Raw genomic sequence first — 24,389 nt, forward strand, 5'->3', positions numbered from 1 at the left:
ACCCAATTCTTACAACCATTCTTCCTATGTTTTAAGTCTCCAGGCCCTTAATCATCTTATCTGCTCTTTGCACTTTTTCCAAAGTCTCAACCTCTTTTTTGCAACCTGGTGACCAAAACTGGGTGTGCTATTCCAGGTATGGCTTTACTTAGGCTTTATAAAGCAGTACTAATACTTTTTGATTCTATGCCTCTGTTTATACAACCAAGGATTGCATTATATACAATTATATATTTAAAAAAAACACAGTGGCAGGCACAACTTCTTCAAAAGGCTCCATCCACAAAAGTGAAACTGGCTTTCAGTTATTTAGTGTATCCAACCATCTCCTGTTCATTTTTTTGTCCCTTTTGAGCAGCTGGGCATCTTTTCAAACCGACAAGAGATGGTCCACTGGCAATCATGATAGGTTTGCAGGAAATGGGACAACCCTCCTGAAGGGGAATCAGAATGAGTTTAAGATGCCACCCTAAAAACAGGCACCTTTACTTTTAACCCACAGTGAAGTATTTCAGTATTACTGTACCTTTTTAAAAGAAAGGAAAGAATTTAGAGTTTAAAATAGCCTTCCCTGCACATCCACAAAATGTTTGCTTTAGATATTTTAGATTCGGAAGAATTGCAAGACAAATCAGAAGGCCAGGTTTAAAATATGCCCAAGCAGCCTCTAGTTCTTTAAAAAAAATATTTTTATTGTATATTTTCCTTTATTATACATCGTATTTCCAGTTTTGCAACGGCAGTGTATTCACTATATCAAATTCTTTTTAAATATACATCGTATTATACACCCTGGTTATAACCACTATTCTCATAGTCATGTAGAGTATAGACTCTTTTAATTGCATAGTATTGCACGTCATAATTATAACTATCGTTCTTATCCCCTTAAAAGGCTGACGTCAGTTTTCTAAGCTCTTCCAAGTGAGCAGGACCAATTTTGCACCCGTGCAACGCGATCCCCGGGGAAGCGGCCAAGCCCGGCCATTCCACGAGCAACTTTGCAAGCAAATGCGAGAAAGCAGGCGCCGGCTCCGCAGCACGCAGAGGCCTTCGCCCCCCCGGGCTCGATCCATTTTGCACACATATATACACGCATGCATTGCACACGCACTGGGAAAATGGCCGCTCGCCTTACACAACATGGTCGTTTGGGGCGTGCACGTCCACGCGCGGGTTCTTCCCTTTACACCGAGTTTCGGGAAAGCTTCGAGTGCCTTTTTTCTCTTAAGCACGAGTCTAACTCAGAGACGATCCAGGGCCACGGCAGCGTTTTGCACACCCATTTCACCCTGCAAATAGACACATACACACACACACCGAAATCGTCGTTTCCTGGCGCGGCAAGGTTGGCAGGGGTGACCCTTTTTTTTTTTCTTTTTTAACTCCGCTCTTCAAACCCGAGAATTTTGCAAGCCTTTTTTTCCTGGCCTCCAATACCAAGCGCGAAGGAACCGATCCCTCTCCCGCGCAACTTCCTCCTTGGACGCGGGGAAAAAAAACCAACACCCTCGCACCTCCGCTTGATTTGCACCCGGGAGCCGCGTGCAAAAAGCCTTGCCACCGCGTCTCGTAGATAATCCGAGCCAAGGTGCAAAAAAAAAAAAAAACCCAAGGGAGAAGGAAGCAAACGCGCAGCGTTGCGCGCGGCTGGCACCCACCCACTTGCAACCTCCCCCTCTCCGCCCGCATAGACGATTGCGCGCGCGCACGCCCACACTTTCTCTTCCCCACTCCCTTGCAACCTCCCACCCTCCCCGCATAAACGGTTGCAGACCGCCCCCAAACACACACTTACTTTCTCTTCCCCCCTTCCCCCATTTGCAACCTCCCTTTCTCCACCCGCAGACGGTTGTAGACTACACACACATAAACATTCATTCTCTGCCCCCCACTTTCCCCGGTTTGCAATCTCCCTCTCTCCGCTTGCATAGATTGCAGATCCCGCGCACGCGCGCACACGCGCCTACTTTCTATTCCCCCCCCTCCCCTCCCCCGTTTCTCGCCACCAATCAGAGCGCCGCGATCCTGGCCCGGGGAGGTGGTGGGGGGGCGGCTGCAGCGGCTCGGCTTCCAGCCACGTGGGCTCTCCTCCCTCCGCTCGTGCTCGCGGCAGCCGCGGCGCCGCCGTCTCGAGTCTGGAAGTCGCTTTGCCGGCAACGGCGGCTGCTGCCCAACCCCGATTCCCAGGGAATTGCACCGATTGCGTCTGTTCTCCCCGACCCTCCCGTCTGGGACCACCTCCCAGCCAAAAAAAAACACCACCGTCCGGGAGGAGATCGCGGGACCCGGCGGAGCTCGGCTTCTCAAGCTTCCACACCGGGGACATGGTGGGCTTCACGGTCCCCGCGGAAGTCAGCGCGTTTTTGCTCGACATAGAAGGCACCACCACTCCCATCACCTTTGTCAAGGTGAGTTGTGGGCGCCGCCCCCCACTTCCCTGAGGTGGGAATGTGCGAGTTGCGTACGTTGCGATCCTCAGGCTTGTAGGAAAGGGGTGGGTGGTTTTTGGGGGGGAGTGGAGGTTGTTTGTATGTATTGCAAAAAGCCTTGCTTAGCAGTCGCCTTTTGCCTAAAAACGGAACGCGCGTGGGAATTGGGTGCGGATTTCCTCCTCTCGTCTGGCCCTTTTTTAAAAAAAAAAAAAGAATAACGTGAGGATTGCCGCCCTCCTCCACGCGTGTTGATCACCCAGCCAGGTTTAGGGTCTTGGGGAAGATGCTGCACACATCCCCGCTCCCTCCAAGCAGCAGGCTCTGAATTCCAGTCCTTTTCTTAAGCCAGGGGTCTTCAAACTTGACAGCTTTAAGACTTGCGGACTTCATCTCCCAGAATCCCTCCTCCAGTCATGTTAGCTCGGGAATTCTGGGAGTTGAAGTCCTCAAGTCTTTAACTTGCCAAGTTTGAAGACCCTTGAGTTAGAATTTAGAATCAGTCGCTCAGCCCAGCCTACCTTGCAGGGTTGTTTTGGGGGGGAAGGAGTGTTAGCATTGAGTGCAACAGAAATCAAGGCAGGGTGGAAATTGTTCCTGTGTGTCGGTATTTCCTGTGGTTTGGATGAGAGTGACAGTGTAAAACAGTGTCTCCCAAATGTTAGCAACTTTTGAAGATGGGTGGACTTCAACTCCCAGAATTCCCAACCAGAAACACTACTATCTGGGGAATTCTGGGAGTTGAAGTCCATAAGTCTTAAAAAGTTGCCAACATTTGGGAGACACTGTCTGGGAGTTGAAGTCCACCCATCTTAAAGTTGCCAACATTAGAAACACTGTTGTAGGATATAGAATAGAACAGGGCTCTCCAAATTTGGCAACTTTAAGACTTAGGGACTTCCAACTCTCAGAATTCCCCAGACAGCATGGCTGGCTTGGGAATTCTGGAAGTTGAAGTCCACAAGTCCTGAAGTTGCCAAGTTGGAGAGCCCTGGAATAGAATAACAGAGTTGGAAGGGACCTTGGAGGTCTTCTAGTCCAACCCCCTGCTTCGGCAGGAAACCCTAACCCCATCAGACAAATGGCTATTCCAACTCTTCTTAAAATCTTCTGGTGTTGAAACATTCACAGTGTTTTTTTAAGTGGATTTTTAAAGTTTTTTAAAGCGGAGACAGTATTAATTCTTTCTTATCTCTGTACGAAAGTGCTGGGTTGGGTGTGGGCATGTTTTTGTGTAAAGCTCTTCTGACATAGGAAGGAAATTGATTCAAGTTCCTGACAAAAAGATGACTGTTCAGTAGCTTTTATTCAAGGGAAAGTAGAATTTGGTGGGTCATGTGGTTTTAATAAAAAAAAACTTATCTTTTGTGTTACTTACTGTAAAGATTACTTTTTAAACCTCATATTGGCCATGCAATTGAATGTTTGCTGATAATCTATATACTAATCTCTGCAAAATTTGGCTGGACTAAAAAGAGGGGATATGATTTTATGTGGTGTGTTAAGGTGAAACCAGCCAACTCTGAGACATTTAGTAAAGCATTATTAAATAATAGCTTTGTGCAATTTGGTCTGAGACTAAGCCAATGTTGTTGCATTGCCATGGAAAAGAAATGATTAAATTATGTTTTATATCTGTCTTTTTTTGTCCACAACATCAATCTTGAGAGATAAGTTGGACTGACAGAGGGCGACTTCTATGCCCGTGGGTAGATTTGAACCTGGATTTCTCCAATACCAGTCTTAACTGCATTGGCTTTTCAAGTACCACAACAGCCTAGTGCAGTAGCGGCTAACCTTTTGGGCTCCTGTGACAAAAATTGTATGTGTGCTCTCACACTCGCATGCCAGCACCCAGAAGGCAATGCGCATCCCCCCATTCCCCTAAAATGAGTGCGCAATCCCCTGCCGCCTGCACTGCGCCTCACAGCTGATTTTCGGCCTCCCAAAGGCTTGAGGAAGGCTTTGCAGGCCGAAAACTAGCCCCATGTCGTCACTTCCAGTATTTTTGGAAAAACAGGGAGTGACGAAACGGGGCTAGTTTTCAGCCTGCACAAGCCTTCTTCAAGCCTTTGGGAGGCTGAAAAAGGCCTCAAACCCGCCAAAAATCAGCTGTGAGGTGCGCACATGCGCAATGAGGTAAGTTTGCTTGCAGGTCACGTCCCCGCACAAATGGCTCTGCGTGCCACTTGTGGCACGTGTGCCACAGGTTCACCATCACAGGCCTAGTGCATTTTTATTGGGCAGTATATTGCAGTGCCTTTATGGGATTGTTACCATGGAAAGACAGGAAAATATAATAACTAGGAATCTGTCTTCTGATTAGAGTGGGCCTTTCTTCCAATACAGGTAGTCCTCAACTTACAACCACAATTGAGCCCAGAATTTATGTTGCTAAGCGAGATATTTCTTAAGTGAGTTTTACCCCATTTTACAACCTTTCTTGCCACAGTTGTTAAGTGAATTATTGCAGTTGTTAGTAACATGGTTATTAAATGAATCTGATTTATCCATTGACTTAGCTTGTCAGAAGATCACAAAAGAGGATCACATGATCTCGGAACATTGCAGGCATCATAAATGGGAGACAGCTGCTCACAGTCTGAATTTTAATCAAATGACCCTGGGGATGCTGTAACAGTCGTAAGTGTGAAAAAGGGTCATAGGTCATTCCCCCCCATGACATAACTGAACAGCCGCTAAATGAATTGTAACTACCTGTAGTATTCTAAGGGATCTGCTGTTATTTTCTTTCCAGGGTCTGCAAAGTATGCAGCCTTTTCACTTTGCACATACTCTGAAAAGTACCCCCCCCCCTTTTTTTTTTAATGACTTATAATCCCTTGCATCGGGGTGGAGTCAAGTCAACTGAATGAAGCTGAGTGTTTACTGGCCAGATGCCCTTCCTGTCGCCAATGCAGAGTTGGCAACTGATACTTACTCATTATGCCCAGAGAGAGAAATATCTGCCGCTACCTAAGATCGAACTCACAACGTCCTGATTGTGAGGCGAGAGCTCCACTTCCAGGCCACTGCATCACTCACTGCAAAGTAACCCCATCCATTTAGGGGGAAAAAAAGTCACAGTAACACGCCAAAGAAATAATGACGGACTGCAGCACAATGGCATGATTGATACAGATTATGTAATGGCGGGGGCGGTGGGGAGGTACTGCCATGGAGCAGATACTCCAGGACCAAATGGCTGACCAGATACAACGGGAGTTAGGTGTTTCTTCATGTAACCAGGCTCTAGGCCAGGTAGGGATTAATCAGCACCTGGAAGCAAACTGGCAACCTGCGCAGCTTGCAAAGCAGAGGCGTTAACATAGGCATACCGAGGCATGGCCAATTACCTCCCACAACTGCTGCATTCTGGATCTGTTTATAATCTTCCAGTTTGTCTTCATGGGCAGCCCATCTAGAGCTGGTTGCAGTAGTCAAGCCAGGAGGTTAGCAAAGTCAACGGGGAAGCAACAGATTCACTTAACAATCGTGTTACTAACTTAATCGGCTGCAGTGCTTCGCTTAACTGCTGTGGCAAGAAAGGTAAAATAGGGGCAGAATACACTTATCAAATGATTTGCTTAGCAACAGAAATTTCGGGCTCGATAATGGTGCTCGTAAGTTGAGGACTACCTGGAATTGTTCCTAAATTAAAGAGATTCGTCTTTATCATCTTTCCTTCCAAAGAGTCTAGTCCACGCAAGCATCAACACAGTTGTCCAGCCTTTTGGCTTGCCTGGGCCACATTGAGTGGAGAGGAAATTGTCTTGGGCCACATACAAAATATATAGTTTGTGTGTGTGTGTGTACATCTTTTATTTTTTACGTTTTATATCTTCTGTGGCTGCATCACTAGCTCTCCAGGGTCTTATGTAGCCTATGGGCCACAAGTTGTTCTTGTCTGATTTAGAGTTTCTGGATGAGAAGGCCTATTGGCATGGAATTTATTTCAAAGGAACTTGCTATAGAGGATGAATCATGTTTCTGTCCCTGAAGACTGGTACGTTGTCTTAAATACACATCCCCAATGACCCCCAAATATCTATGGAGATTCTCAGTTGTCCAGATCGTGGTTGTCCCAAAGGTGCTTTTTTAAGAGGCAACAGGACTTCCTGGTGTTTCTTTGAAGATGTTTCGTTTCTCATCCAAAAGAAGTTGAGACCTGAAGAAGCTTCTTGGATGAAAAGCAAAATGTCAGATAACAGATTATTTGTTGGAAGGGACCTTATAGGTCATCTAGTCCACCACCACCCCCCGCCCAAGCGGGAGACCTTACACCATTTCTGACAAATAGCAGTCCAATCTCTTCTTGAATGTCTCAAGTGATGAAGCTCCCACAATTTCCGAAGGCAACTTCTGTTCCATCGGTTGATTGTTCTCACTGTCAGAAAGTTTCTCCTTATTTCCAGGTTAAATCTCTCCTTGTTCAGTTTCCATCCATTGTTCCTTGTCTGGCCTTTGGGTGCCTTGATAAATAGCTTGACCCCTTCCTCTCTGTGGCAGCCCTCAAATATTGGAAGACTGCTATCCTGTCTCCCCTGGTCCTTCTCTTCACCAGACTAGCCATTCCCAGTTCCTGTAACCGTTCTTCATATGTTTTAGTCTCCAGTCCCCTAATCATCCTGGTTGTTCTTCTCTGCACTTTTTCTAGAGTTTCAACATCTTTTTTATAATGCGGTGACCAAAACTGGATGCAGTATTCGAGGTGTGGTGTTATTAGGGTTTTATAGAGTGGTATTAGTACCTCCCTTGATCTTTATTGTATCCCTCTGTTAATGCAACTTAGGATTGCATTAGCTTTTTTGGCGGCTGCTGCACATGTCTTCAAAGAAAAACCCGAAAGTCCTATTGCCTCTTGAAAAAAAACACCTTCGGGATCGACCCCCAAAGTCCTTTTTGCTGCAATCCAATGCATGACTAGGTCATTGGCACAATTAGTCAAGCAGAGATAGAAGTTATCACTTTGGGTTGCCCAAAATTGGGCTTTGTTTCAATTGACCTTCCTTAATAACTTTAAGAAGGTCTCTTCTATAGAATTAATTTTCCTCACGATTTACTTTTCAAGCACCAGCAGCCAACCTTAACCTACGTTACTTATTTAACATGAAGGTCACATCATGGTCACTTAGCAAGCCCAGTAGACCTGGACATGGAGATCTGGCAACGTGATCAATCTCAGTGTTAACGTAGTTCTATCTCATACGGACGTTCCTCAAATTATAGGCTTTTTTATGTTTAAGAATAGCACTTGCAGTTGCTGATTCAGCATTTAATTGTGCAGCTAATTGAAAGGCACACGGTCTGCTGGAACAGATATATTATATATATATCATCTATCTAATGACTATCTATCTATGCCTGTAAGTCAAGGACTTCCTGTATGCCAATGATGTGAGACAGATTCCTCCTTCCTGATATATCAGGAAGGAGGAATCTGTCTCACATCATTGGCATACAGGAAGTCCTTGACTTACAGGCGTTCATTTAGAGACCATTCAAAGATACAAGAGCGATGAAAAAAGTTACTTATCGCCAGTCTTCCTATTTATAATCTCAGCATCTCAACAATCAGGCGATCAAAATTTGATTGCGTGTATTTACAGCATGGAAATGTGTGTGTCACGCAATTTCAAACCTTCCACTAAGCAAAGTCATGGGGGGAAGCCGGATTCGCTTAACAATGGTGTGATTCGTTTAATGGCCACAATGATTTGTTTAACAACTGGCAAAAAAAGGTAATAAAATTGGTCCTGACTCAGTTAATAACCGCCTTACTTTAGCATCACAAATTCTGGTCCCAGTTGTTTCCATTGGGCCTATTTGAGTTTTTGTATTAAGTATGGTGGAGCTTTTGCAGCTAACCAATCAGGAGCCTGAAAAACTAAAGCCATTTATCACCTATTTAGACCATGCGTACAAGAATACTTTAAGAAGAGATTCTTCATTTGTTTTTAACAACGAAAGGCTGACTCCTTTGCAAATATACTGTATATATATATATATACTGTATGTATGTATGTGTGTGTGTGTGTGTGTGTGTTTGTATGTATGTATGTGTGTATATGTATGTACGTATGTATGTATATGTGTGTGTGTGTGGATCTTTGGTTATTCGGGTTTTCTCCCACGTAAAATTGTAAGTATCTAGGCGACGTTTCGATGAAGTCTCATCATCTTCAGGCTTGTGTCTTTGGCTTTGTGCTTCAAGCACATCGAAATGTCGCCTAGATACTTCTAATTTTACGCGGGAGAAAACCCGAATAACCAAAGATCCACATACAAATACCCATGAGAACCTCAGAATGAATATATGATATATGTTTACTCTAAAAAATTATTCTTTTTCATTTTCGTTCTCACTAAGTATGTGCACTATTTTCCCTAGCTACATGTGTTTCAATTTCTTTTCTGAGAATTAGATTGTATAGATTTGGTGACATGACTACATTAACAGTATTGGATAATCAGTGCTTTCGAAAGCGCCCCGGGGGTCTGGTGTTGTTTCTAAAAGCATGTCCACAGTAGCTTAAAACAGCGATATCTTTTTGTTGTGTCCCCAGGATATTTTGTTTCCTTACATCAGGGAAAACATCCGAGATTATCTGGATGCCCACTGGGAGGAGGAAGAGTGCCAGCAAGATGTTGGCTTGCTGAGAAAACAGGTAGAGCATTGGACGTCTCTGCTTCATTATTCATATATATGTTAAGATATGTGCATAGCCTCTTATCTCAACACAACTCTGGCTCTTTTCATGCCAGTCTGGATATTGGCAAGAATAACAAAGTTGGAAGGGACCTTGGAGGTCTTCTAGTCCAACCCCCCCACCCAAGCAGGAGATCATACACCATTTCAGACAGATGGCAGTCCAGTCTCTTCTTGAAAGCTTCCAGTGTTGGAGCATCCACGACTTCTGGAGGCAAATTGTTCCACTAGTTAATTCTTCTCACTGTTAAGAAATTAAAATAAAATTAGTGTGTAACTGTTTATGGGAATAAAGATATGATTTGAATATAATAGAGTAGAGGGAATACCATGTGGAATTTGGTGTAGAATATATGTATGTATGTCTACCTAATTGATAGTAGTTAAGGGACTATTATGGCTATATTGTTATAAATTTTTATAATGGGTTAAAGGGAGTAAATGGGGAAAATGTATAAGGAAGTGGGTGATAAGCTTGAATTGACAATAAAAGTGGGGGACCTTTGACTGGAATAATTGTATGTGGAAAAAAATGGCATATGTGACATGCAAGAATATATATATAATATAGAAATTGAATAAGAATATGGATAAAATTGTTAAATAAGACAGGAGAATATTTTTTAAAAATGAAATAAGCTATAATATAAAATGAGATTGTATAAAATAAAGAGTAATGGATATAGAAATTGAATAAGAATATGGACAATACTGTTAAGTAGCGTAAGAGATTATTTAAAGAAAAAGGTAATAAGTAATAATATGATATAAATTTGGACATGAAAGTTGGTATGTAATTATGGTCACGTTTGTATGGAAACGTGAAAACCTGCAACCACGTTGTTCACCTAATGAGATGTTTTTGAAAGATAAAAATTAAAAAATATTTTAAAAAGAAAGAAATTTCCCCTTAGTTGTAGGTTGCTTCTCTCCTTGATTAGTTTCCATCTGGAGAATAAGTTGATCCCCTCCTCTTTGCAGTAACTCTTTAGATATTTGAACACTGCTATCATGTCGGCCCTAGTCCTTCTTTTCAGTAGACTAGACATACCCAATTCCCGCAACCATTCTTCATAAGTTTTAGCCTCCAGGCCCTTCATCATCTTAGTTGCTCTTCTCTGTACCCTTTCTAGAGTCTCAACATCTTTTTAATATTCAAGTAACCAAAACTGGCCACCACCAATTATTACACCTGAACCTATACTAACAAATAACCCATATCAACTTCCTGATTAATTGAATAACATGACAGTAGTGTTCCAATATTTGAGGGGCTGCCACAAAGAGGGAGCCAAGCTATTCTCCAAAGCACCTAAAGGCAGGACAAGAAGCAATGGATGGAAACCAGTCAAGAAGAAAACCAATCTAGAACTAAGGAGAAATTCCCTGACAGAACAATTAACAGTGGAACAAATTGCCTCCAGAAGTTGTAAATGCTCCAACACTGGAAGTTTTTAAGGAGAGATTGGATAACCATTTGTCTGAAGTGGTGTAGGGTTTTCTGCCTAAGCAGGTGGTTGGACTAGAAGACCTCCAAGGTCCCTTCCAACTCTTACTCTGAGTCATCAAGTCAATATGACTCTTATCAGCCATCTTGACAGATTTTCTCCATGAGGATCTTTTGTCCAAATGATGAACCTGTTACTGTCCATCCATCTTGCTACTGGCCGCCCTCTTCCTCTCTTTTCGTCCAACTTCCTAGCCTCATAAATCCAACCCTCATAAATTCTGACTTGCCAAATTGCTGACAAAATATATACATTAATGAGGTATGGAAGAAAGATTTTTTTCCCCTTCAAAACCTGTTCATCTGGAGACAAATTTTATTTGCCCAGAGGAAGGGGAAATTTTTTACAAGGCTGGACCACGGGTTATGTATAGGAAGTCATACTAGTCTACTAGGAGGTGTATTTTTTTCCTTTTAAATCGATATAAAAATGTCACACAGACCTACCCAGAAATGGCATAGAGCAAAAATACAGTGAATGTGGGAGCGCCTTACAGATTAACAGAGTTGAAAGGGACCTTGTAGGTCATCTAGTCCAACCCCCCACCCAAGCAGGAGATCATACACCATTTCAGACAGATGGCAATCCAGTCTCTTCTTGAAAGCTTCCAGAGATGAAGCTCCCACAACTTCTGAAGGCAACTTCTGTTCCATTGGTTGATTGCTCTCACTGTCAAAAAAAAATCATTTATTTACTTAGAAAATTTATACAACTTCCTACTCATTCACAGTGACTCTAGGCAGCGTCAGGATTCCAGCAGTTACCCCCATTTAAATAATGAGTCTCGAGCCAAACTTCCAAAACTTAAAAAAGATTTATTGGGAGTTGACATGCTGGCACTGCCTGGGTGTAGCCGACTCTGAGACACATCATTCATTGTCACCCTTGCCCTGGTTTTCTCCCACTCCCTGGTTGTATCATAATTCATATTCTCCAATGGGACACATCCATAGCCAAGAGTCATCAATCATGCTCTCCAGTTAGAATTTTGCGTGGCAAAATCTTCGGTCACCTAGTTACTATCTTTGAAAACGTTTATGGAATGCAGTTTTGGTTTGCAAGCTGTTGCACTGCTCCCCCCTCCCTTTCTGTTGGCAAACCTAAAAGACCATACAAATATTTTATGAGTTGACAGGCAGCTTGTAAGCGATAAAAACACAGTATAAAAATTAAAATTAAAGTAAATAAAAATTCCAGTACACACCACCTCGAGCAACAATAAACAGTCAAATGAAGTATTTAATGGGGTCCGTCCCATTTCTGGATTCCTCAGGCCCGTTGGAAAAACCGAGTCGCCAAGGCCTTACGAAAAAGTGTCTAAAGTGGGAGCCTGTCTAATTTCTGAAGGGATGATATTCCAAAAGGAGGGAGCCACCATGGAGAAGGCCCATCTCCTGGGTCCCGCCAGATGTATCTCCTTAGTCTATCTCACCTTGCCCGTTTTCTGTTTTGACTTCCTTAGGCTGAAGAAGACTCTCATATGGAGGGAGTGGTGCCTATCCCACTGGAAACCAGGGATGGAGAAGAAGAGGTTGAACGGGTCATCCAAGCCGTGGTAGACAATGTCCTCTGGCAGATGTCTTTGGATAGGAAGACCACAGCTTTGAAACAGCTCCAGGGCCACATGTGGAGAGCGGCCTACAAAAATGGCCGCCTGAAAGGAGAGTGAGTAGTTCCTCGTGGTGGGCGGACTTCTTCTGTAGCTGAGGCCGCTTTATACATAATTTCTTTCTATCATCCAAGAGGTATTGCAATGAAATGATATCATCAAAAGGAGCTAGGATGGAGTGTTTGGCTCTTTTTATCAGGGGGTGATTTAATACAGGTTAGACTTAAAACCATTCATTTAGTGACCAAATTACAACAGTACTGAAAAAAAGGGACTTAGGATCGTTTTTCACACTTAACGTCAACTTGTAAAATATTCCTACACTTGTTCCCAAGTTGGGGGTAGAGAGACTAGAGAAGCGTATGGCAAACAAACTTAGAAGCACATTCCGACTTTATCTTTAAAAAGATTGTAGCTAAGCTACTGAAGCTTTTGCCCGGAAAAACTTTAATTAGAGAATGTGATGGATGACACCTAGCCCATGTAAGTGCTTAATTGGAGAAACTGATTTATGGCACACGCGTGGGGACGGGGGGGGACACGACAGGGTCACGGGTGACTGTAATTACATCTGCCAGAATCGTCTTCATACAGGTCATGCCAGTATGTCGCTCCTAATGAATTCTTTTGTGATGACCCAGGGTGGGATACAAAAGCAATAAAGTCACAAAAACAGGTGAAGTCTCTTTAATTCCTTCAACTTGGCTTCAAAGGTCCAATTATCATTGACTGGAGAAAAAACTCTCCCACAAACAGTTGCGAAAAGGAAGAACTTCCATTCAAACTCAAAATACATACAAATTATAAATAGGAAAAAAACCACACTGAAGCAATTAATGAGGCAAGGCAGCATAAGGGCTTGAAGACGTCCACAGATATCGAACTACACACACTGGGAAGGATGCCAGAACTCAGATAAGAACAGACATACTAGAAATATTTTCACGCTTTGCTTCCAGTACTGGCCCATGCTCAGTTTGTCCTCACCTCACAGCTGCCAGCCCATGAAGGGGATCAAGGCCCTTTCCTCCCCTGTAGACCACGCCATTCGCATTTCTCCCTTATCTACTCTTCCCTGCGTGCCCGAGGATAAAGAGGGGATGGGCCTGGGTCTTCCTCTGAATGCCTAGCTGGCCTGTGCCGTTCCCCAGTTTCCTCCACAACCTCTGAGCCACACTCCCACTCGGCTCTTTCTCCTCTCCCTTGGAGTCAGATTCTAACGGGGGCATGACATCTTTGAAGTTTTTTGAAGTTTGGCTCAAGGCTCACAGTTTAATTAGGGCGATCGCTGGAATCCTGACACAGCATCCCCGTGGTCATGTGATTGAAATTCAGATGCTTGGCAACGGGTTCATATCCATGACGGTGGCCATGTCCCTTTTGTGACCTTCTGATAAGCAAAGTCAGTCGGGAAGCCAGATTCACATAACAGCCATGTGACTAACATAACAACTGCAGTGATTCATTTAACAGCTGTGGCAAGAAAGATGGTAAAATGGGAGAAAACTCACTTAACAAATGTCTCACTTAGCAACAGAAATTTGGGGCTGAATTGTAGTCGTAAATTGAGGACTAGCTGTACAGTGCTCTCACAGAAACTAGCATTTTCTACAATAACTACTCTGAAATGCTCTTGCCTCATTTATACAAGACACAACCCCCTTGCACTGTTTTCTACAACTTTGGAAAGCAATATTTTTGTTCAACCTTTCCTTAAATATTTGATGATTATCTGATTTTACCACGGTTGTTTTAATTGCTTTTCAAATACACTATTTGTCGTTCACTGATTCAACATCATGCTTAGGATAAGCTTCCAGTGATGTCTTAAATATGGGTGAGGAAGGCTGTTTCATTGCCTCTTCAACAATTTTGTCTCTATGCCCTGCTTGGCCCATTCCAGATTCTTTAAGGATGTCGTTCCCGCAGTGAAAAAGTGGAAAGAAGCAGGAAGAAAAGTGTACATTTATTCCTCTGGGAGTGTGGAGGCTCAAAAGCTTTTGTTTGGGAATTCTACAGAAGGTGATATTTTAGAGGTAAGTATGTCTCAGAAAGGTTGGCAGTTCGGCAGTTCGAATCCTTAGCACCACGTAACAAAGTGAGCTCCCGTTCCTTGTCCCAGCTTCTGCCAACCTAGCAGTTCGAAAGCACGTAAAAAAATGCAAGTAGAAAAATAGGGACCACTTTGGCGGGAAGGTAAGACCGTTTCGTGCGCCTTCAGCGTTCAGTCATGCCAGCCACATGACCACGGAGACGTCTTCGGACAGCGCTGGCTCTTCGGCTTTGTAACAGAGATGAGTATCGCCCCCTAGAGCCGGAAACGACTAGCACGTATGTGCGAAGGGAACATTTACCTTTATACAGTTTAAATATCTATGGAGATTCTCAATCATCCAGGTCATGGTTGTCCTGAAGGTGATTTTTTTTTTCCTTGAAAATATTTCGCTTCTCATCCAAGAAGCTTCTTCAGTTCTGATTGAATGTTGGGGAGAGTGGAAAGATTTCTATTCTTCACAGTCACTTGCTTGTTAGCACTCTGAAGATCAGTCTTCAGCTCTCTGAGAGTCATTGAGGCCACTTGTAAATTTATCTTCACCCTCAGGATTACCTGAATCCGAGTGCAAATCAGGGGTTGGAACTTTCTTCAGGCTGCTGAGATGACTTGTGTTGTAGGCAGGAGATGGTGATACTGTATCCCTTCCCCTCTGTTGAGAGGGGGCTGTTCAATTTCAGAGGGCTAACAGCCAGATGACTGCAAAGAATATAAACCCTTCCCTTCCCCACCATTCTGCCTGAACTGAAGAAGCTTCCTGGATGAGAAGCAAAATGTGTTCAAAGAAGAAAAAAGAAAGTCCAGTTGCCTTTTGGAAAAGCACGTTTGGGATATACAATCAAAAGATGAACCAACTGCCCACACAAACACTCCTCCAGTGTTTTCCTGCCAAAGATAGGAACACTTTAGGCCTCTACAACAGCAGTAATATTACAAAGACAGCCATCGTGATATAGTGCTTAAGGTGTTGGACTAGAACCATAGGAATCCCAAGTTTCTAGTTTGTCCTCAGCCATAAAAATTCCTCAATTGATTTTGGGCGAGTCCCAGGGCAGCTTACTTCAAGAGGATTGTTGGAAGAATAAAACATAAGAACTACATTACATCCACTTTTGGTCACCACAATATAAAACAAGATGTGGAGACTCTAGAAAAAGTGCAGAGAAGAAGCAACACAGATGATTAGGGGACTGGAGGCTAAAACATGAAGGATGGTTGCAGGAACTGGGTATGTCTAGTCTAGCGAAGAGAAGGACCAGGGGAGACATGATAGCAGTATTCCAATATCTCAGGGGCTGCCCCAAAGAAGAGGGAGTCAGGCTATTCTCCAAAGCACCTGAAGGCAGGACAAGAAGCGATGGGTGGAAACTAATCAAGGAGAGACCCAACCTAGAACTAAGGAGAAATTTCCTGACTGTCAGAACAGTTAATCATTAAAACAACTTGCCTCCAGAAGTTGTGGGTGCTCCATCACTGGAGGTTTTTAAGAAGCGGTTGGACAACCCTTTGTCTGGCATGATGTAGGGTTTGCTGGTTGAGCAGGGGGTGTTGGACTAGGAGCGGTTGGACAGCCCTTTGTCTGGCATGATGTAGGGTTTGCTGGTTGAGCAGGGGGGGTTGGACTAGAAGAGACCTCCAAGGTTCCTTCCAATTCTGCTCTTCTGTCATGTTCTCCTTCCACCCATCAGCTTTTTGATGGCCACTTTGACACCAAGATAGGACCTAAAGTGGACAGCGAGAGCTATCAGCGGATTGCTGCAAGCATTGGATGCGCCACAAACAACGTACTCTTCTTGACGGACGTCACTCAAGGTAATAAAGCCGGTGGGTGTTCTCTGGTGTGGTGAGCGGGTATATGTGTAGTTCGTGCTAGAGGCAAGAGCACATGTCCTGAAGGTCAGCAGCGTGGAGCGAAGTTTTACAAAAAAAATAAATAATTACCTTCTGTAACCCCCCCTTTAGGGAAGAAGAGCTGTAGAGAGGGTGCTTCGGATCTAAAGTAGATCGGGTTTAATTTTTGACACTGCTAGTTTGGAGAGCTCTGTCCAGGCTCATGATTTTAAGGCAACCACAATCCACTTAAGTCTGCTGTGTGACTTCCACATCGTTGGAGTTAGAAATTGCAAAAAAAAAAAAAAAAAGAGGGAGGAATATCTCTGTTTTAGTTAATTCTCACATTTAAAAAAAAAAACCTTGCAAACTTGTGAGTAACAGGATTGTTTCTGAGGGTAGATTTTCTGATGGGGCCAGGCTGCTATACGGATCAAGGTGCTTCCCCCTCCCCCCAGCTTTCTAAATAGGCCCTTTACATGTAGTCTTTGACTTACTGTAGCAGGGGTCTTCAACCTTGGCAACTTTAAGACTTGTGGACTTCAACTCCCAGAATTCCTCAGCCAGCCCGATTCACTTTGCAGCTGGGTTACTAATTAAACAACTGCAAAAATTCACTTAATAACCGTGGCAAGAAAAGTCGTAAAATGGAGCAAAATTCACTTAAGAAATACCTTGCTTGGCCACAGAAATGTTGGGCTCCGTTGAGGTTATAAGTCAAAGGTTATATGTACCTGGACCGAACAGGTGATAACCCCAGAAGTAGACGGTTCAGTGCTGTCCAGACACGAGCCATGGTGGCACCGTGGTTAGAGTGCAGTACTTGCAGGCTACTTCTGCTGCTTGCAATTTGGCAGTTCGAATCCCACCAGGCTCAAGGTTGACTCAGCCTTCCAGCCTTCCGAGGTGGGTAAAATGGGGACCCAGATTGTTTGTGGGGGGAGGGGGGCAAGAGGCTGACTCGGTAAACTGCTTAGAGAGGGCTGTCAAGCACGGTGAAGTTAAGTCTAAGTGCTGTTGCTATTGTCTAATGAGCCTCTCTTTGCGTCCCTTAGAAGCAGATGCAGCCGAAGAAGCAGACATGCATGTGGCTGTCGTAATCCGGCCAGGCAATGCAGGACTGACAGACGATGAGAAATCGTATTACAGACTCATAACCTCTTTCAGCGAATTGTTCCTGCCATCCTCTGCTTAAAATTTGCACCTAGGATTCAGGAAGGGATGCGGAAAAAGAGGAGCCGCCGAGAAAGTTATCCTTACCGTTTATCGTCCTTCCTGCCAGCGATGAAGAGTCTCGAAAACAGAAATATTGGGCCCCTGACTCCCCTGATGAGACACAATTGAACCTGGTGGAAAATTGCCAGTTCTTTGATAGTAGCAAAGTGAGGGGTTGACTTGGTTTTCCTTTGGATTTGCAAACGGAAGAATCAAGAGGTGCAACTCAAGAGAAGGTTCTCCTGTCTTTTTGAGGTCAACCGGTTGGATGCAAATACCACCCTCCAGTTCAAAGGGGCAGCAATGAAGACTTTATTTAAGGGATGTGTCTTGGGTACATACACTACAAACTCTCATCTCTTATTCGCATCGCACTTGATTGCAGGTTTTTTAAAGTCTTCTCTTCTTTGTAGTAAACGTAGGGGAAATCCAGACTATTTATAGTTGGAAAATGTTGCAAGCTGAGCTCTCTGAATTGATTGGTCTTGGAAAGGAAAGGAAAAAGCAGCACAGGCACCATGAATTAAACTGCACATGCAAGCTAGTAAGGACATCTAAGTGCCAACTGGAACATGTTTGCATGTGGAAGGCATGATTGATCCTTCGTCACAAGAGTTGCATGATTGCTCAAAGGTTGTCCTACTTAACCTGGGGGAAGGGGATGCTTTTTTTTGGCTGGGAAAAATTGCTGGGAAATTGCATTCTAAATCCTGCAGGTTAGTTCCTTACCTGTTGCACTCGAAGGTGTAATGGAGACCTGATTGTTTTGTGTGGCTTCACTTGTTCCTTTTATGTGCAGCATTTCAAGAGTGGTAAGCATGTCTCAGTGTCAGCAACTCTTCCTTTCTGTTTGGTTGGTTTTTCAAGGTGTTTCAGCAATCCAAAACAGAAGTATTTGTCTCTTCAGCACGTTGCACATTTTATGTTCTGCTAGAAGTAATGTTTTGCCTCCCCAAAACCTACTCCTTTTCACCAAGGATGGAAGGGGGAACAGTCCCAAAATCCTATTGAATGCAATATTTTTTTCCATTTGGCCAGTCTGTTTTGGAGTTACAACCTTGCGTGGAAAATGGGCTTGTTGTTACAACTGCAAAGCTGGATAAAGTACTGAAATCATAAGATGTCATCCCAGTTTAATTGGAAATGTCCAGAGAGTCTAGTAGGCTGCCAGGAGTCTTACAATGGAACAAACCCACAATGTCTCACAGGTATCAAACTCAAGGCCTGTGGGCCGGATTTGGCCCGTGAGGTGCTTAAGTGGAAATAGCATTGGACCCGCCTGCAGTGCCTCTGGCAGTCAAAATGGGGCGCAGGGAGACTCCACACGACCCCCTGCATCCTGTTTTTGGCCTGGATGAACTTTTAACGGCCAAAACAGGGCACGGGGGTGGGGGTGGACTGCCATGTGTGCCCCTCCCGTGCCCCGTTTTGGCTGGTGAAATGCTGCAGAGGTCATTTAGACTGAAAACAAGGCGCGGGGGGGGGCAGCACGCGGCCCCTCCCCTGCCCCCTCTTGGATGGCAGGGTGCTACAGGAGGTGTCCATCCCGTCTCTTCCACCACCACCACCCAGCCCGTGAAGGAGAACTGCAATGGTGATCCAGCCCTCAAAGAAATCCAGTTTGACATCCCGTAATTTGATGCCCCCTGTATGTGTGTTGTGGGCAGCCCTTCCAATACTTGAAGGTGTTGGTAGAATCGGGCTTGCTGTTGTGTTCCAGGTGGAAAGGGCTTGGTGTTACACACAAACAAATAGCCTGTTCCTCAAAATCCGCTATATACAATCCACAGAGGAAAAATCAGACACGGTATTAAAATTCTCGCGTATTGAGCTTATAAATCCTTTCCCAGTCTGGATGCTAATGGAGAGTGGCTCCGTATTGCCGATGTAGTCAATGTCCATATAGGATTGTTGCCTTGTGCATGTCTTGCCTTTAAATAAAATCTATGACTGAAGTAAAAGACTTGTGTCTGAAAGTAGCTTCAGCTTAGGTGGTTGCCCTAAGTGTGCATTTGTGAGGGGGAAAGTCAACTTTTATTTTATTTTTTTTACTGTTGATAACTCGTTCAATATCTTTTCAGTTTCTGAGGTATGCCAATGAACAGTGGTGGGATTCCAAATTTCTTCCTATGAGAGCGTGCTTTGTGCAAGCTTCGCGCATGGCTCAGCAATCAAAAAACACCTTCTGTCAGCGCTGGTGAGGTGAGCTGTTTTTTAGCTCAGCTGAGGCGTGGCAATCTGCTCTGCTTCGTGAATCAGCTGAGCTAAAAAAAAACTAGGGAATACAGGACAGAATGGCAGGGGTGGTAGGGCGGGGCCAGTCAGAGGTGGTATTTGCTGGTTTTTCCGAACTACTCAAAATTTCCGCTACCGGTATGCCAGAACCAGTCTGAACCAGCTGAATATCACCTCTACCAATGAAGACAATCTTGTCCAGATCAAGGAAATCTCTGCTTTGTATCTAAACCTTTAGGTATTTAATTCAGATTTTCCTCAGACACATGTCCTTTACTGAGGCCCAGATCCAGATCAGTACAGGTAGTCCTCAACTTACAACAGTTCATTTAATGACCGAAGTTACAACAGCATTGAAAACAGTGACTTGCGACCATTTTTGTACACTTACGACCATTGCAGCATCCCCATGGTTGACCTGATTTACATTTGGCTGCTTGACGGTTGCAGGGTCCCGGGGTCATGTGACCATCTTTGGCGACCTTCTGTCAAGCAAAGTCAATGGGGAAGCATGATTCATTTAACAACTGTGTTACTAATATAACAATTGCAGTGATTCACTTAACAAATATGGCAAATCTCATGTAACCAATTTCTCGCTTAGCAACTTAAGTTCTGGGATTAATGGTGATCATAAATTGAGGACTAGCAGTATTACTTACTCCTTCTTGTTCTCCTTCCCTAAGCTTAGGAAGAAAACAGTGCAAACACAGATGGGCCCCATCTTACAATTATAATTGAGCCTGGAATTACAGTCGTTAAGTGAGCCATCATAGGAACAGATTTTACATTTTTTGCAGCTGCAGCCGTCATTAAGTGAATGTTAAATGAACCACTGTCCATTATGGGGTTTTTTTTAGCCAGAAACTGGAAGTAGGTGCCAGTTTCAAACAAAGAATATTGTAAATAAATGAATAAAATTGTAGTCGTGTGACTATGGGTACTACAAATGGACATAAATGCAGGCAGGTTGTCAATCCTATGACCAGAGAGAACAGCCATCGTAACTGAACAAGTACCTCTTTTGGGAGGGTCCATCACAACTTTGAATGGTCAGTAAGTGACCAGTTATAAGTCAAGAACTACCTGTACATTCCCCATGGAGAAAAATGTAAGTGTCATATAATCCCCTCTAGTTTGGGCTTTGGCTAAACCTCTTCTGGATAATCGGTCTCTTCCCTGCATGAACACAGATGTTTCTGTGAGTATTTGAGCAACAAGGCTATTCTCAGTGGGCTTCTCTGAATATTTTTAATTGCTTGGCATTCAGACTCCGCTTTATAAAGCAAGTAAGAATATAAATATGTTGTGTAGGTACAAGCATAGAATAATGCCCAAGCTTTCCATAAAAGAAATTTATTTAGTGGTCACATATCAGTATACAGTTATGAAGTTTTTGCTCAACCATATTGAAAAATGTGCCGTAAGAAGTACTTAAAAGGTATTTACACCATTGTCGTGAAAAAAAGTTGGGTTGCATATTCAATGGAGAGAGAGAGGAAATGTTCACAAAACAATTTCTTTTCCTCCCTTTCAGGAAAAAAATGCAAAATATAAATGATACAACATAAACATTTTTTAAAAATACACAATGAATTATTTACAGTAAAACACATTTTAACAGAAACCCATTTAGCTGCTTGTTGGTGGATTTCTTGTGTTTCCAACCTTTTCCTTAACTGGAGAAGCACAGCTGGTTTGGATTCCTCTACAGCTGGGATAAGCAACCTGTTACCCACCAGATGTTGGTAACATAATCCCTTGCCATCCTGTCCAGAGGTGTTGGGAAATGAGTTGCAAAATATCTGAACAGTATTTAGCTATCTACACCTGACTTACCTCCCTCAAACCCCTCTAATATAGAATCACTTGTGTATTTTACAGTTGTGCGTGCTTTTATGTCCGACATTGATAACCATTATCACTTTGACAGATCTCCTATTTCTAATTATTAAACTTCAGCTTTTCACCCAATTCATTGCTCTCTCTGTTCAATATTTTCTGACTCCTATTTCAAGCATTCACTATCTCAGTCGAGATTCTGGCCCAATTGTTGAAATTTAAAGTGTTGGACTTAATCCAGTTTATGTTCAGTGAGATTTACTCCGATGTAAAATTAGGTAAGATTGTGTAGCAAATAATTTCATCCCAAAAGTCTACCTCCAACTGTAGTTATTTAATTATTCCATATAGCAAATTAGCAACTTTTCAATTGTCAAGCTCTTAGTTATTGCTGCTTGGTTAACATTCCAACATCACCTGATTTTATTTTTCCCCCACTTCAAAACATGTTACACTTTTCTCCTTAAGTAACAGTTCTACCCCACAGCTTCACATTGGCGTATCTAGTCTTAAAATTCCAGCATAGAAACATCTTCCAATCTCTGAAAAAAGATGTGTTAAATATACAGGCCACATACAGGAAAAAGAAAACTCATATGCAACTTGAAAAATGACCTAGAAAGAGGATTTTGCAGGACACCTCCTTGAGATTCCTGCTACTATGCAAATACTAAAGGCTCAGAAACAATCCTATCTTGTGCATCTGGCTATCTAGGATTCCATAAATGCCCATCATCCATTCACTGGGCCCCAGAGGGAAGCCGCATAAAAACATTTGTGTGTGTGTGTGTGTGTGTTCTCGTTCCCCAAAGTGAGAAATGAACCTGTTTTCAATATAAAGGGTGGCAAAAGCACCAGAATATGGGAAGGCAGGTAGACTGACAATCCAAGCCCTGATTTTTGTGAGGTCAAGCACCATCTGCTCACTCTAATGAGGCTTCAGGCTGCAATAAAATCGGCATTTCCTTTCAAAGAGTCTGAAATGCAGAGAACGGTAGGGAAAGATAACACTGTACCTCAGCAGACAACTGACCTCAGAAACTCAATAACACGGGAAAGTGGTTTGCAAACCTCCACAGTAATAGACATGGGAACTGTAAATTCCGTGGCCAAATGTACAGGTTATAGTTAAAGCTTATTACACAATGGATCTGTAAAATACTAGCTGTGGTATCACAATCATAACCCTGTCACAATCATAACCTGTCTTCTGCATGGTGTGTGCATACAGACACCAGGTGCAGCTTGCATTGCAACTTGACGTATCGTTTTGCAAATTTGGATACACCACCATCCAGTGGATGATATATCCATAGACCATGGTTGCTGTAGAATTCTGGTCTAAAAGTTATTGAAGGTAAAAAAGGCCCTTTCCATTTTTTACAGTCACTCAAGGCGTAACTGCATATACTATACGTATGGATAACAGTTCTTCATAGTTCTTGGCTACCTCTTTTGTGTAACAATATAATGCAAAATTAAGTTCTGCCAGCCAGTTACAAGAGAACTATGGGAAACAAACCTAAACTCAATGACTCAGCATCTCATACCGTGTAGCAAAAAAAAAAAAGGAGCAAAGAGTAGCGTGGACAAAATGTTTCAAACTCCGCCGTTTCAAGGACAAAGCACCCAGTCTTAAATGTGCAACAACTGTTCTAAGCAAGACATGGGCTGTTTTGAACATTGGGGAAAATGTGCCAGCAATGCTCCGCCTTGAGCCCAGAAAACGTGCAGGAAGTTTCTCGCTTTGCGTTTAGAACAACCATTTTGTATTTGAGGCAGGATGTCACCCAAAGGTGCTTTTTTCAGGCACTTTGTTTTCCCTTGAAGGTGTTTCGCTTCTCATCCAAGACTCTTCTTCCGTTCTGACTGAAGAACTGAAATGAACTGAAGTCAACACGGAAGAAACTTCTTGGATGAGAAGCGAAACGTCTTCAAGGAAAAGTCCAGTGGCCTTTTGAGGAAAAAAAAAAAAGCACTTTTGGGACAACCATGATCTGGATGACTCAGAATCTCCACAGAATTTGAGGCCGGGTGTTCGTGTTCAAACTGGAAGCGGCTCAGTTAGAAACATTTTGTGAATCCATGCAAAGAGCCATCTTGTTCTTTCTTCGGAAGAAATTTTGGGCGATTGCAAAGAGAAATTAGGAGGGGAAAAAAAGCGCTAAAACACGGTAAATGAAAGAGGCCGTGAGTTCAATCCTTTAACATCAAACATCATCCGCCTGGTCAGTTGGGAGATGGGTTACACCTGATCTGTTTGATACTCGGAGGCTTCAGAGAGGCTTTCAGAAAAGCTGAGGAAATTCTCTTGGTACTCGGAGCAAATGATCTCGAACCGGTAATGTCTGAATTCCACCGCGAAGGAGCCGAAGAAACATAGGAAGCACATCACCATTCCCCACTGGATCCGTGACGCATGCATGTGCAACTTGAACTCATTCATCAAAATGAAATCTGAAGGAGGGTCAAGGAAAATGCACCGAAACATACACAGTAAGCGCAGCAAACATTGGGATGCCTCTTGGAATCAGGGCTATACCTGAAACCTACATCCCACTGAACCCGCGTCTGACCATGGAAAGCTGCATTAAAGGCAGGCCTTGACTTACAACCATCTGTTTAGTGATAGTTCAGCACTGAAAAAAGTGACTTATGACCATTTTTCACACAGTGTTACAGCATCCCCATGGTGACACAATCAAAAGTCAGGAGCTCAGAAATTGGCAGATATTTTATGAGGGTTTCAGTGTCTCGGGGACCACGTGATCACTTTTTGCGATCTTCCAATCACATTTTGTTAAGTTATAAAGTATTGTAAAATAAGAAATAACTAAATAAAAGGACAATGAGGGGAAGAGGGAAGAAAAGTGGGGAAAGATAGGGAAACTTTTTGTGACCTTCTGACAAGTCAACGAGGAAGCCAGATTCACTTAACAACTGTGGCAAGGTCGTA

The 24,389-nt window shown here is 43.3% G+C and overlaps 2 protein-coding genes across 3 annotated transcripts in view; one reads left to right on the forward strand and one right to left on the reverse strand.

The window, feature by feature from the left end:
- Nucleotides 1-683: 683 nt before the first annotated feature.
- Nucleotides 684-23,581, forward strand: ENOPH1 (enolase-phosphatase 1). The gene is made up of 6 exons (XM_026718915.2): nt 684-2,411; nt 8,999-9,100; nt 12,112-12,314; nt 14,162-14,294; nt 16,000-16,123; nt 17,197-23,581. The coding sequence occupies exons 1-6, from the start codon at nt 2,328-2,330 to the stop codon at nt 17,334-17,336; spliced, it is 786 nt and encodes a 261-aa protein (XP_026574700.1). The 5' UTR covers nt 684-2,327; the 3' UTR covers nt 17,337-23,581.
- The window catches only part of TMEM150C (transmembrane protein 150C), a 35,683-nt gene continuing 32,225 nt past the window's right edge, over nt 20,932-24,389 (reverse strand). For both annotated transcript variants that reach the window (XM_087935798.1, XM_087935799.1), the window contains one exon: nt 20,932-23,890. In XM_087935798.1, the coding sequence (XP_087791924.1) occupies nt 23,679-23,890 (212 nt within the window). In that variant the 3' untranslated portion in view covers nt 20,932-23,678. The remainder of the gene's footprint in view (nt 23,891-24,389) is intronic.

This window comes from Pseudonaja textilis, chromosome 6, assembly GCF_049901715.1.
Source record: "Pseudonaja textilis isolate UNSWEBS1 chromosome 6, rPseTex1.2, whole genome shotgun sequence".
NCBI lineage: Eukaryota > Metazoa > Chordata > Lepidosauria > Squamata > Elapidae > Pseudonaja > Pseudonaja textilis.

Coding starts and splice junctions, on each gene's coding strand:
- ENOPH1 (XM_026718915.2), top strand. CDS start 2,328: ATGGTGGGCTTCACGGTCCCCGCGGAAGTCAGCGCGTTTTTGCTCGAC. Junction 9,101..12,111: donor TTGGCTTGCTGAGAAAACAG/GTAGAGCATTGG, acceptor TGACTTCCTTAG/GCTGAAGAAGACTCTCATAT. Junction 16,124..17,196: donor CTTGACGGACGTCACTCAAG/GTAATAAAGCCG, acceptor TGCGTCCCTTAG/AAGCAGATGCAGCCGAAGAA.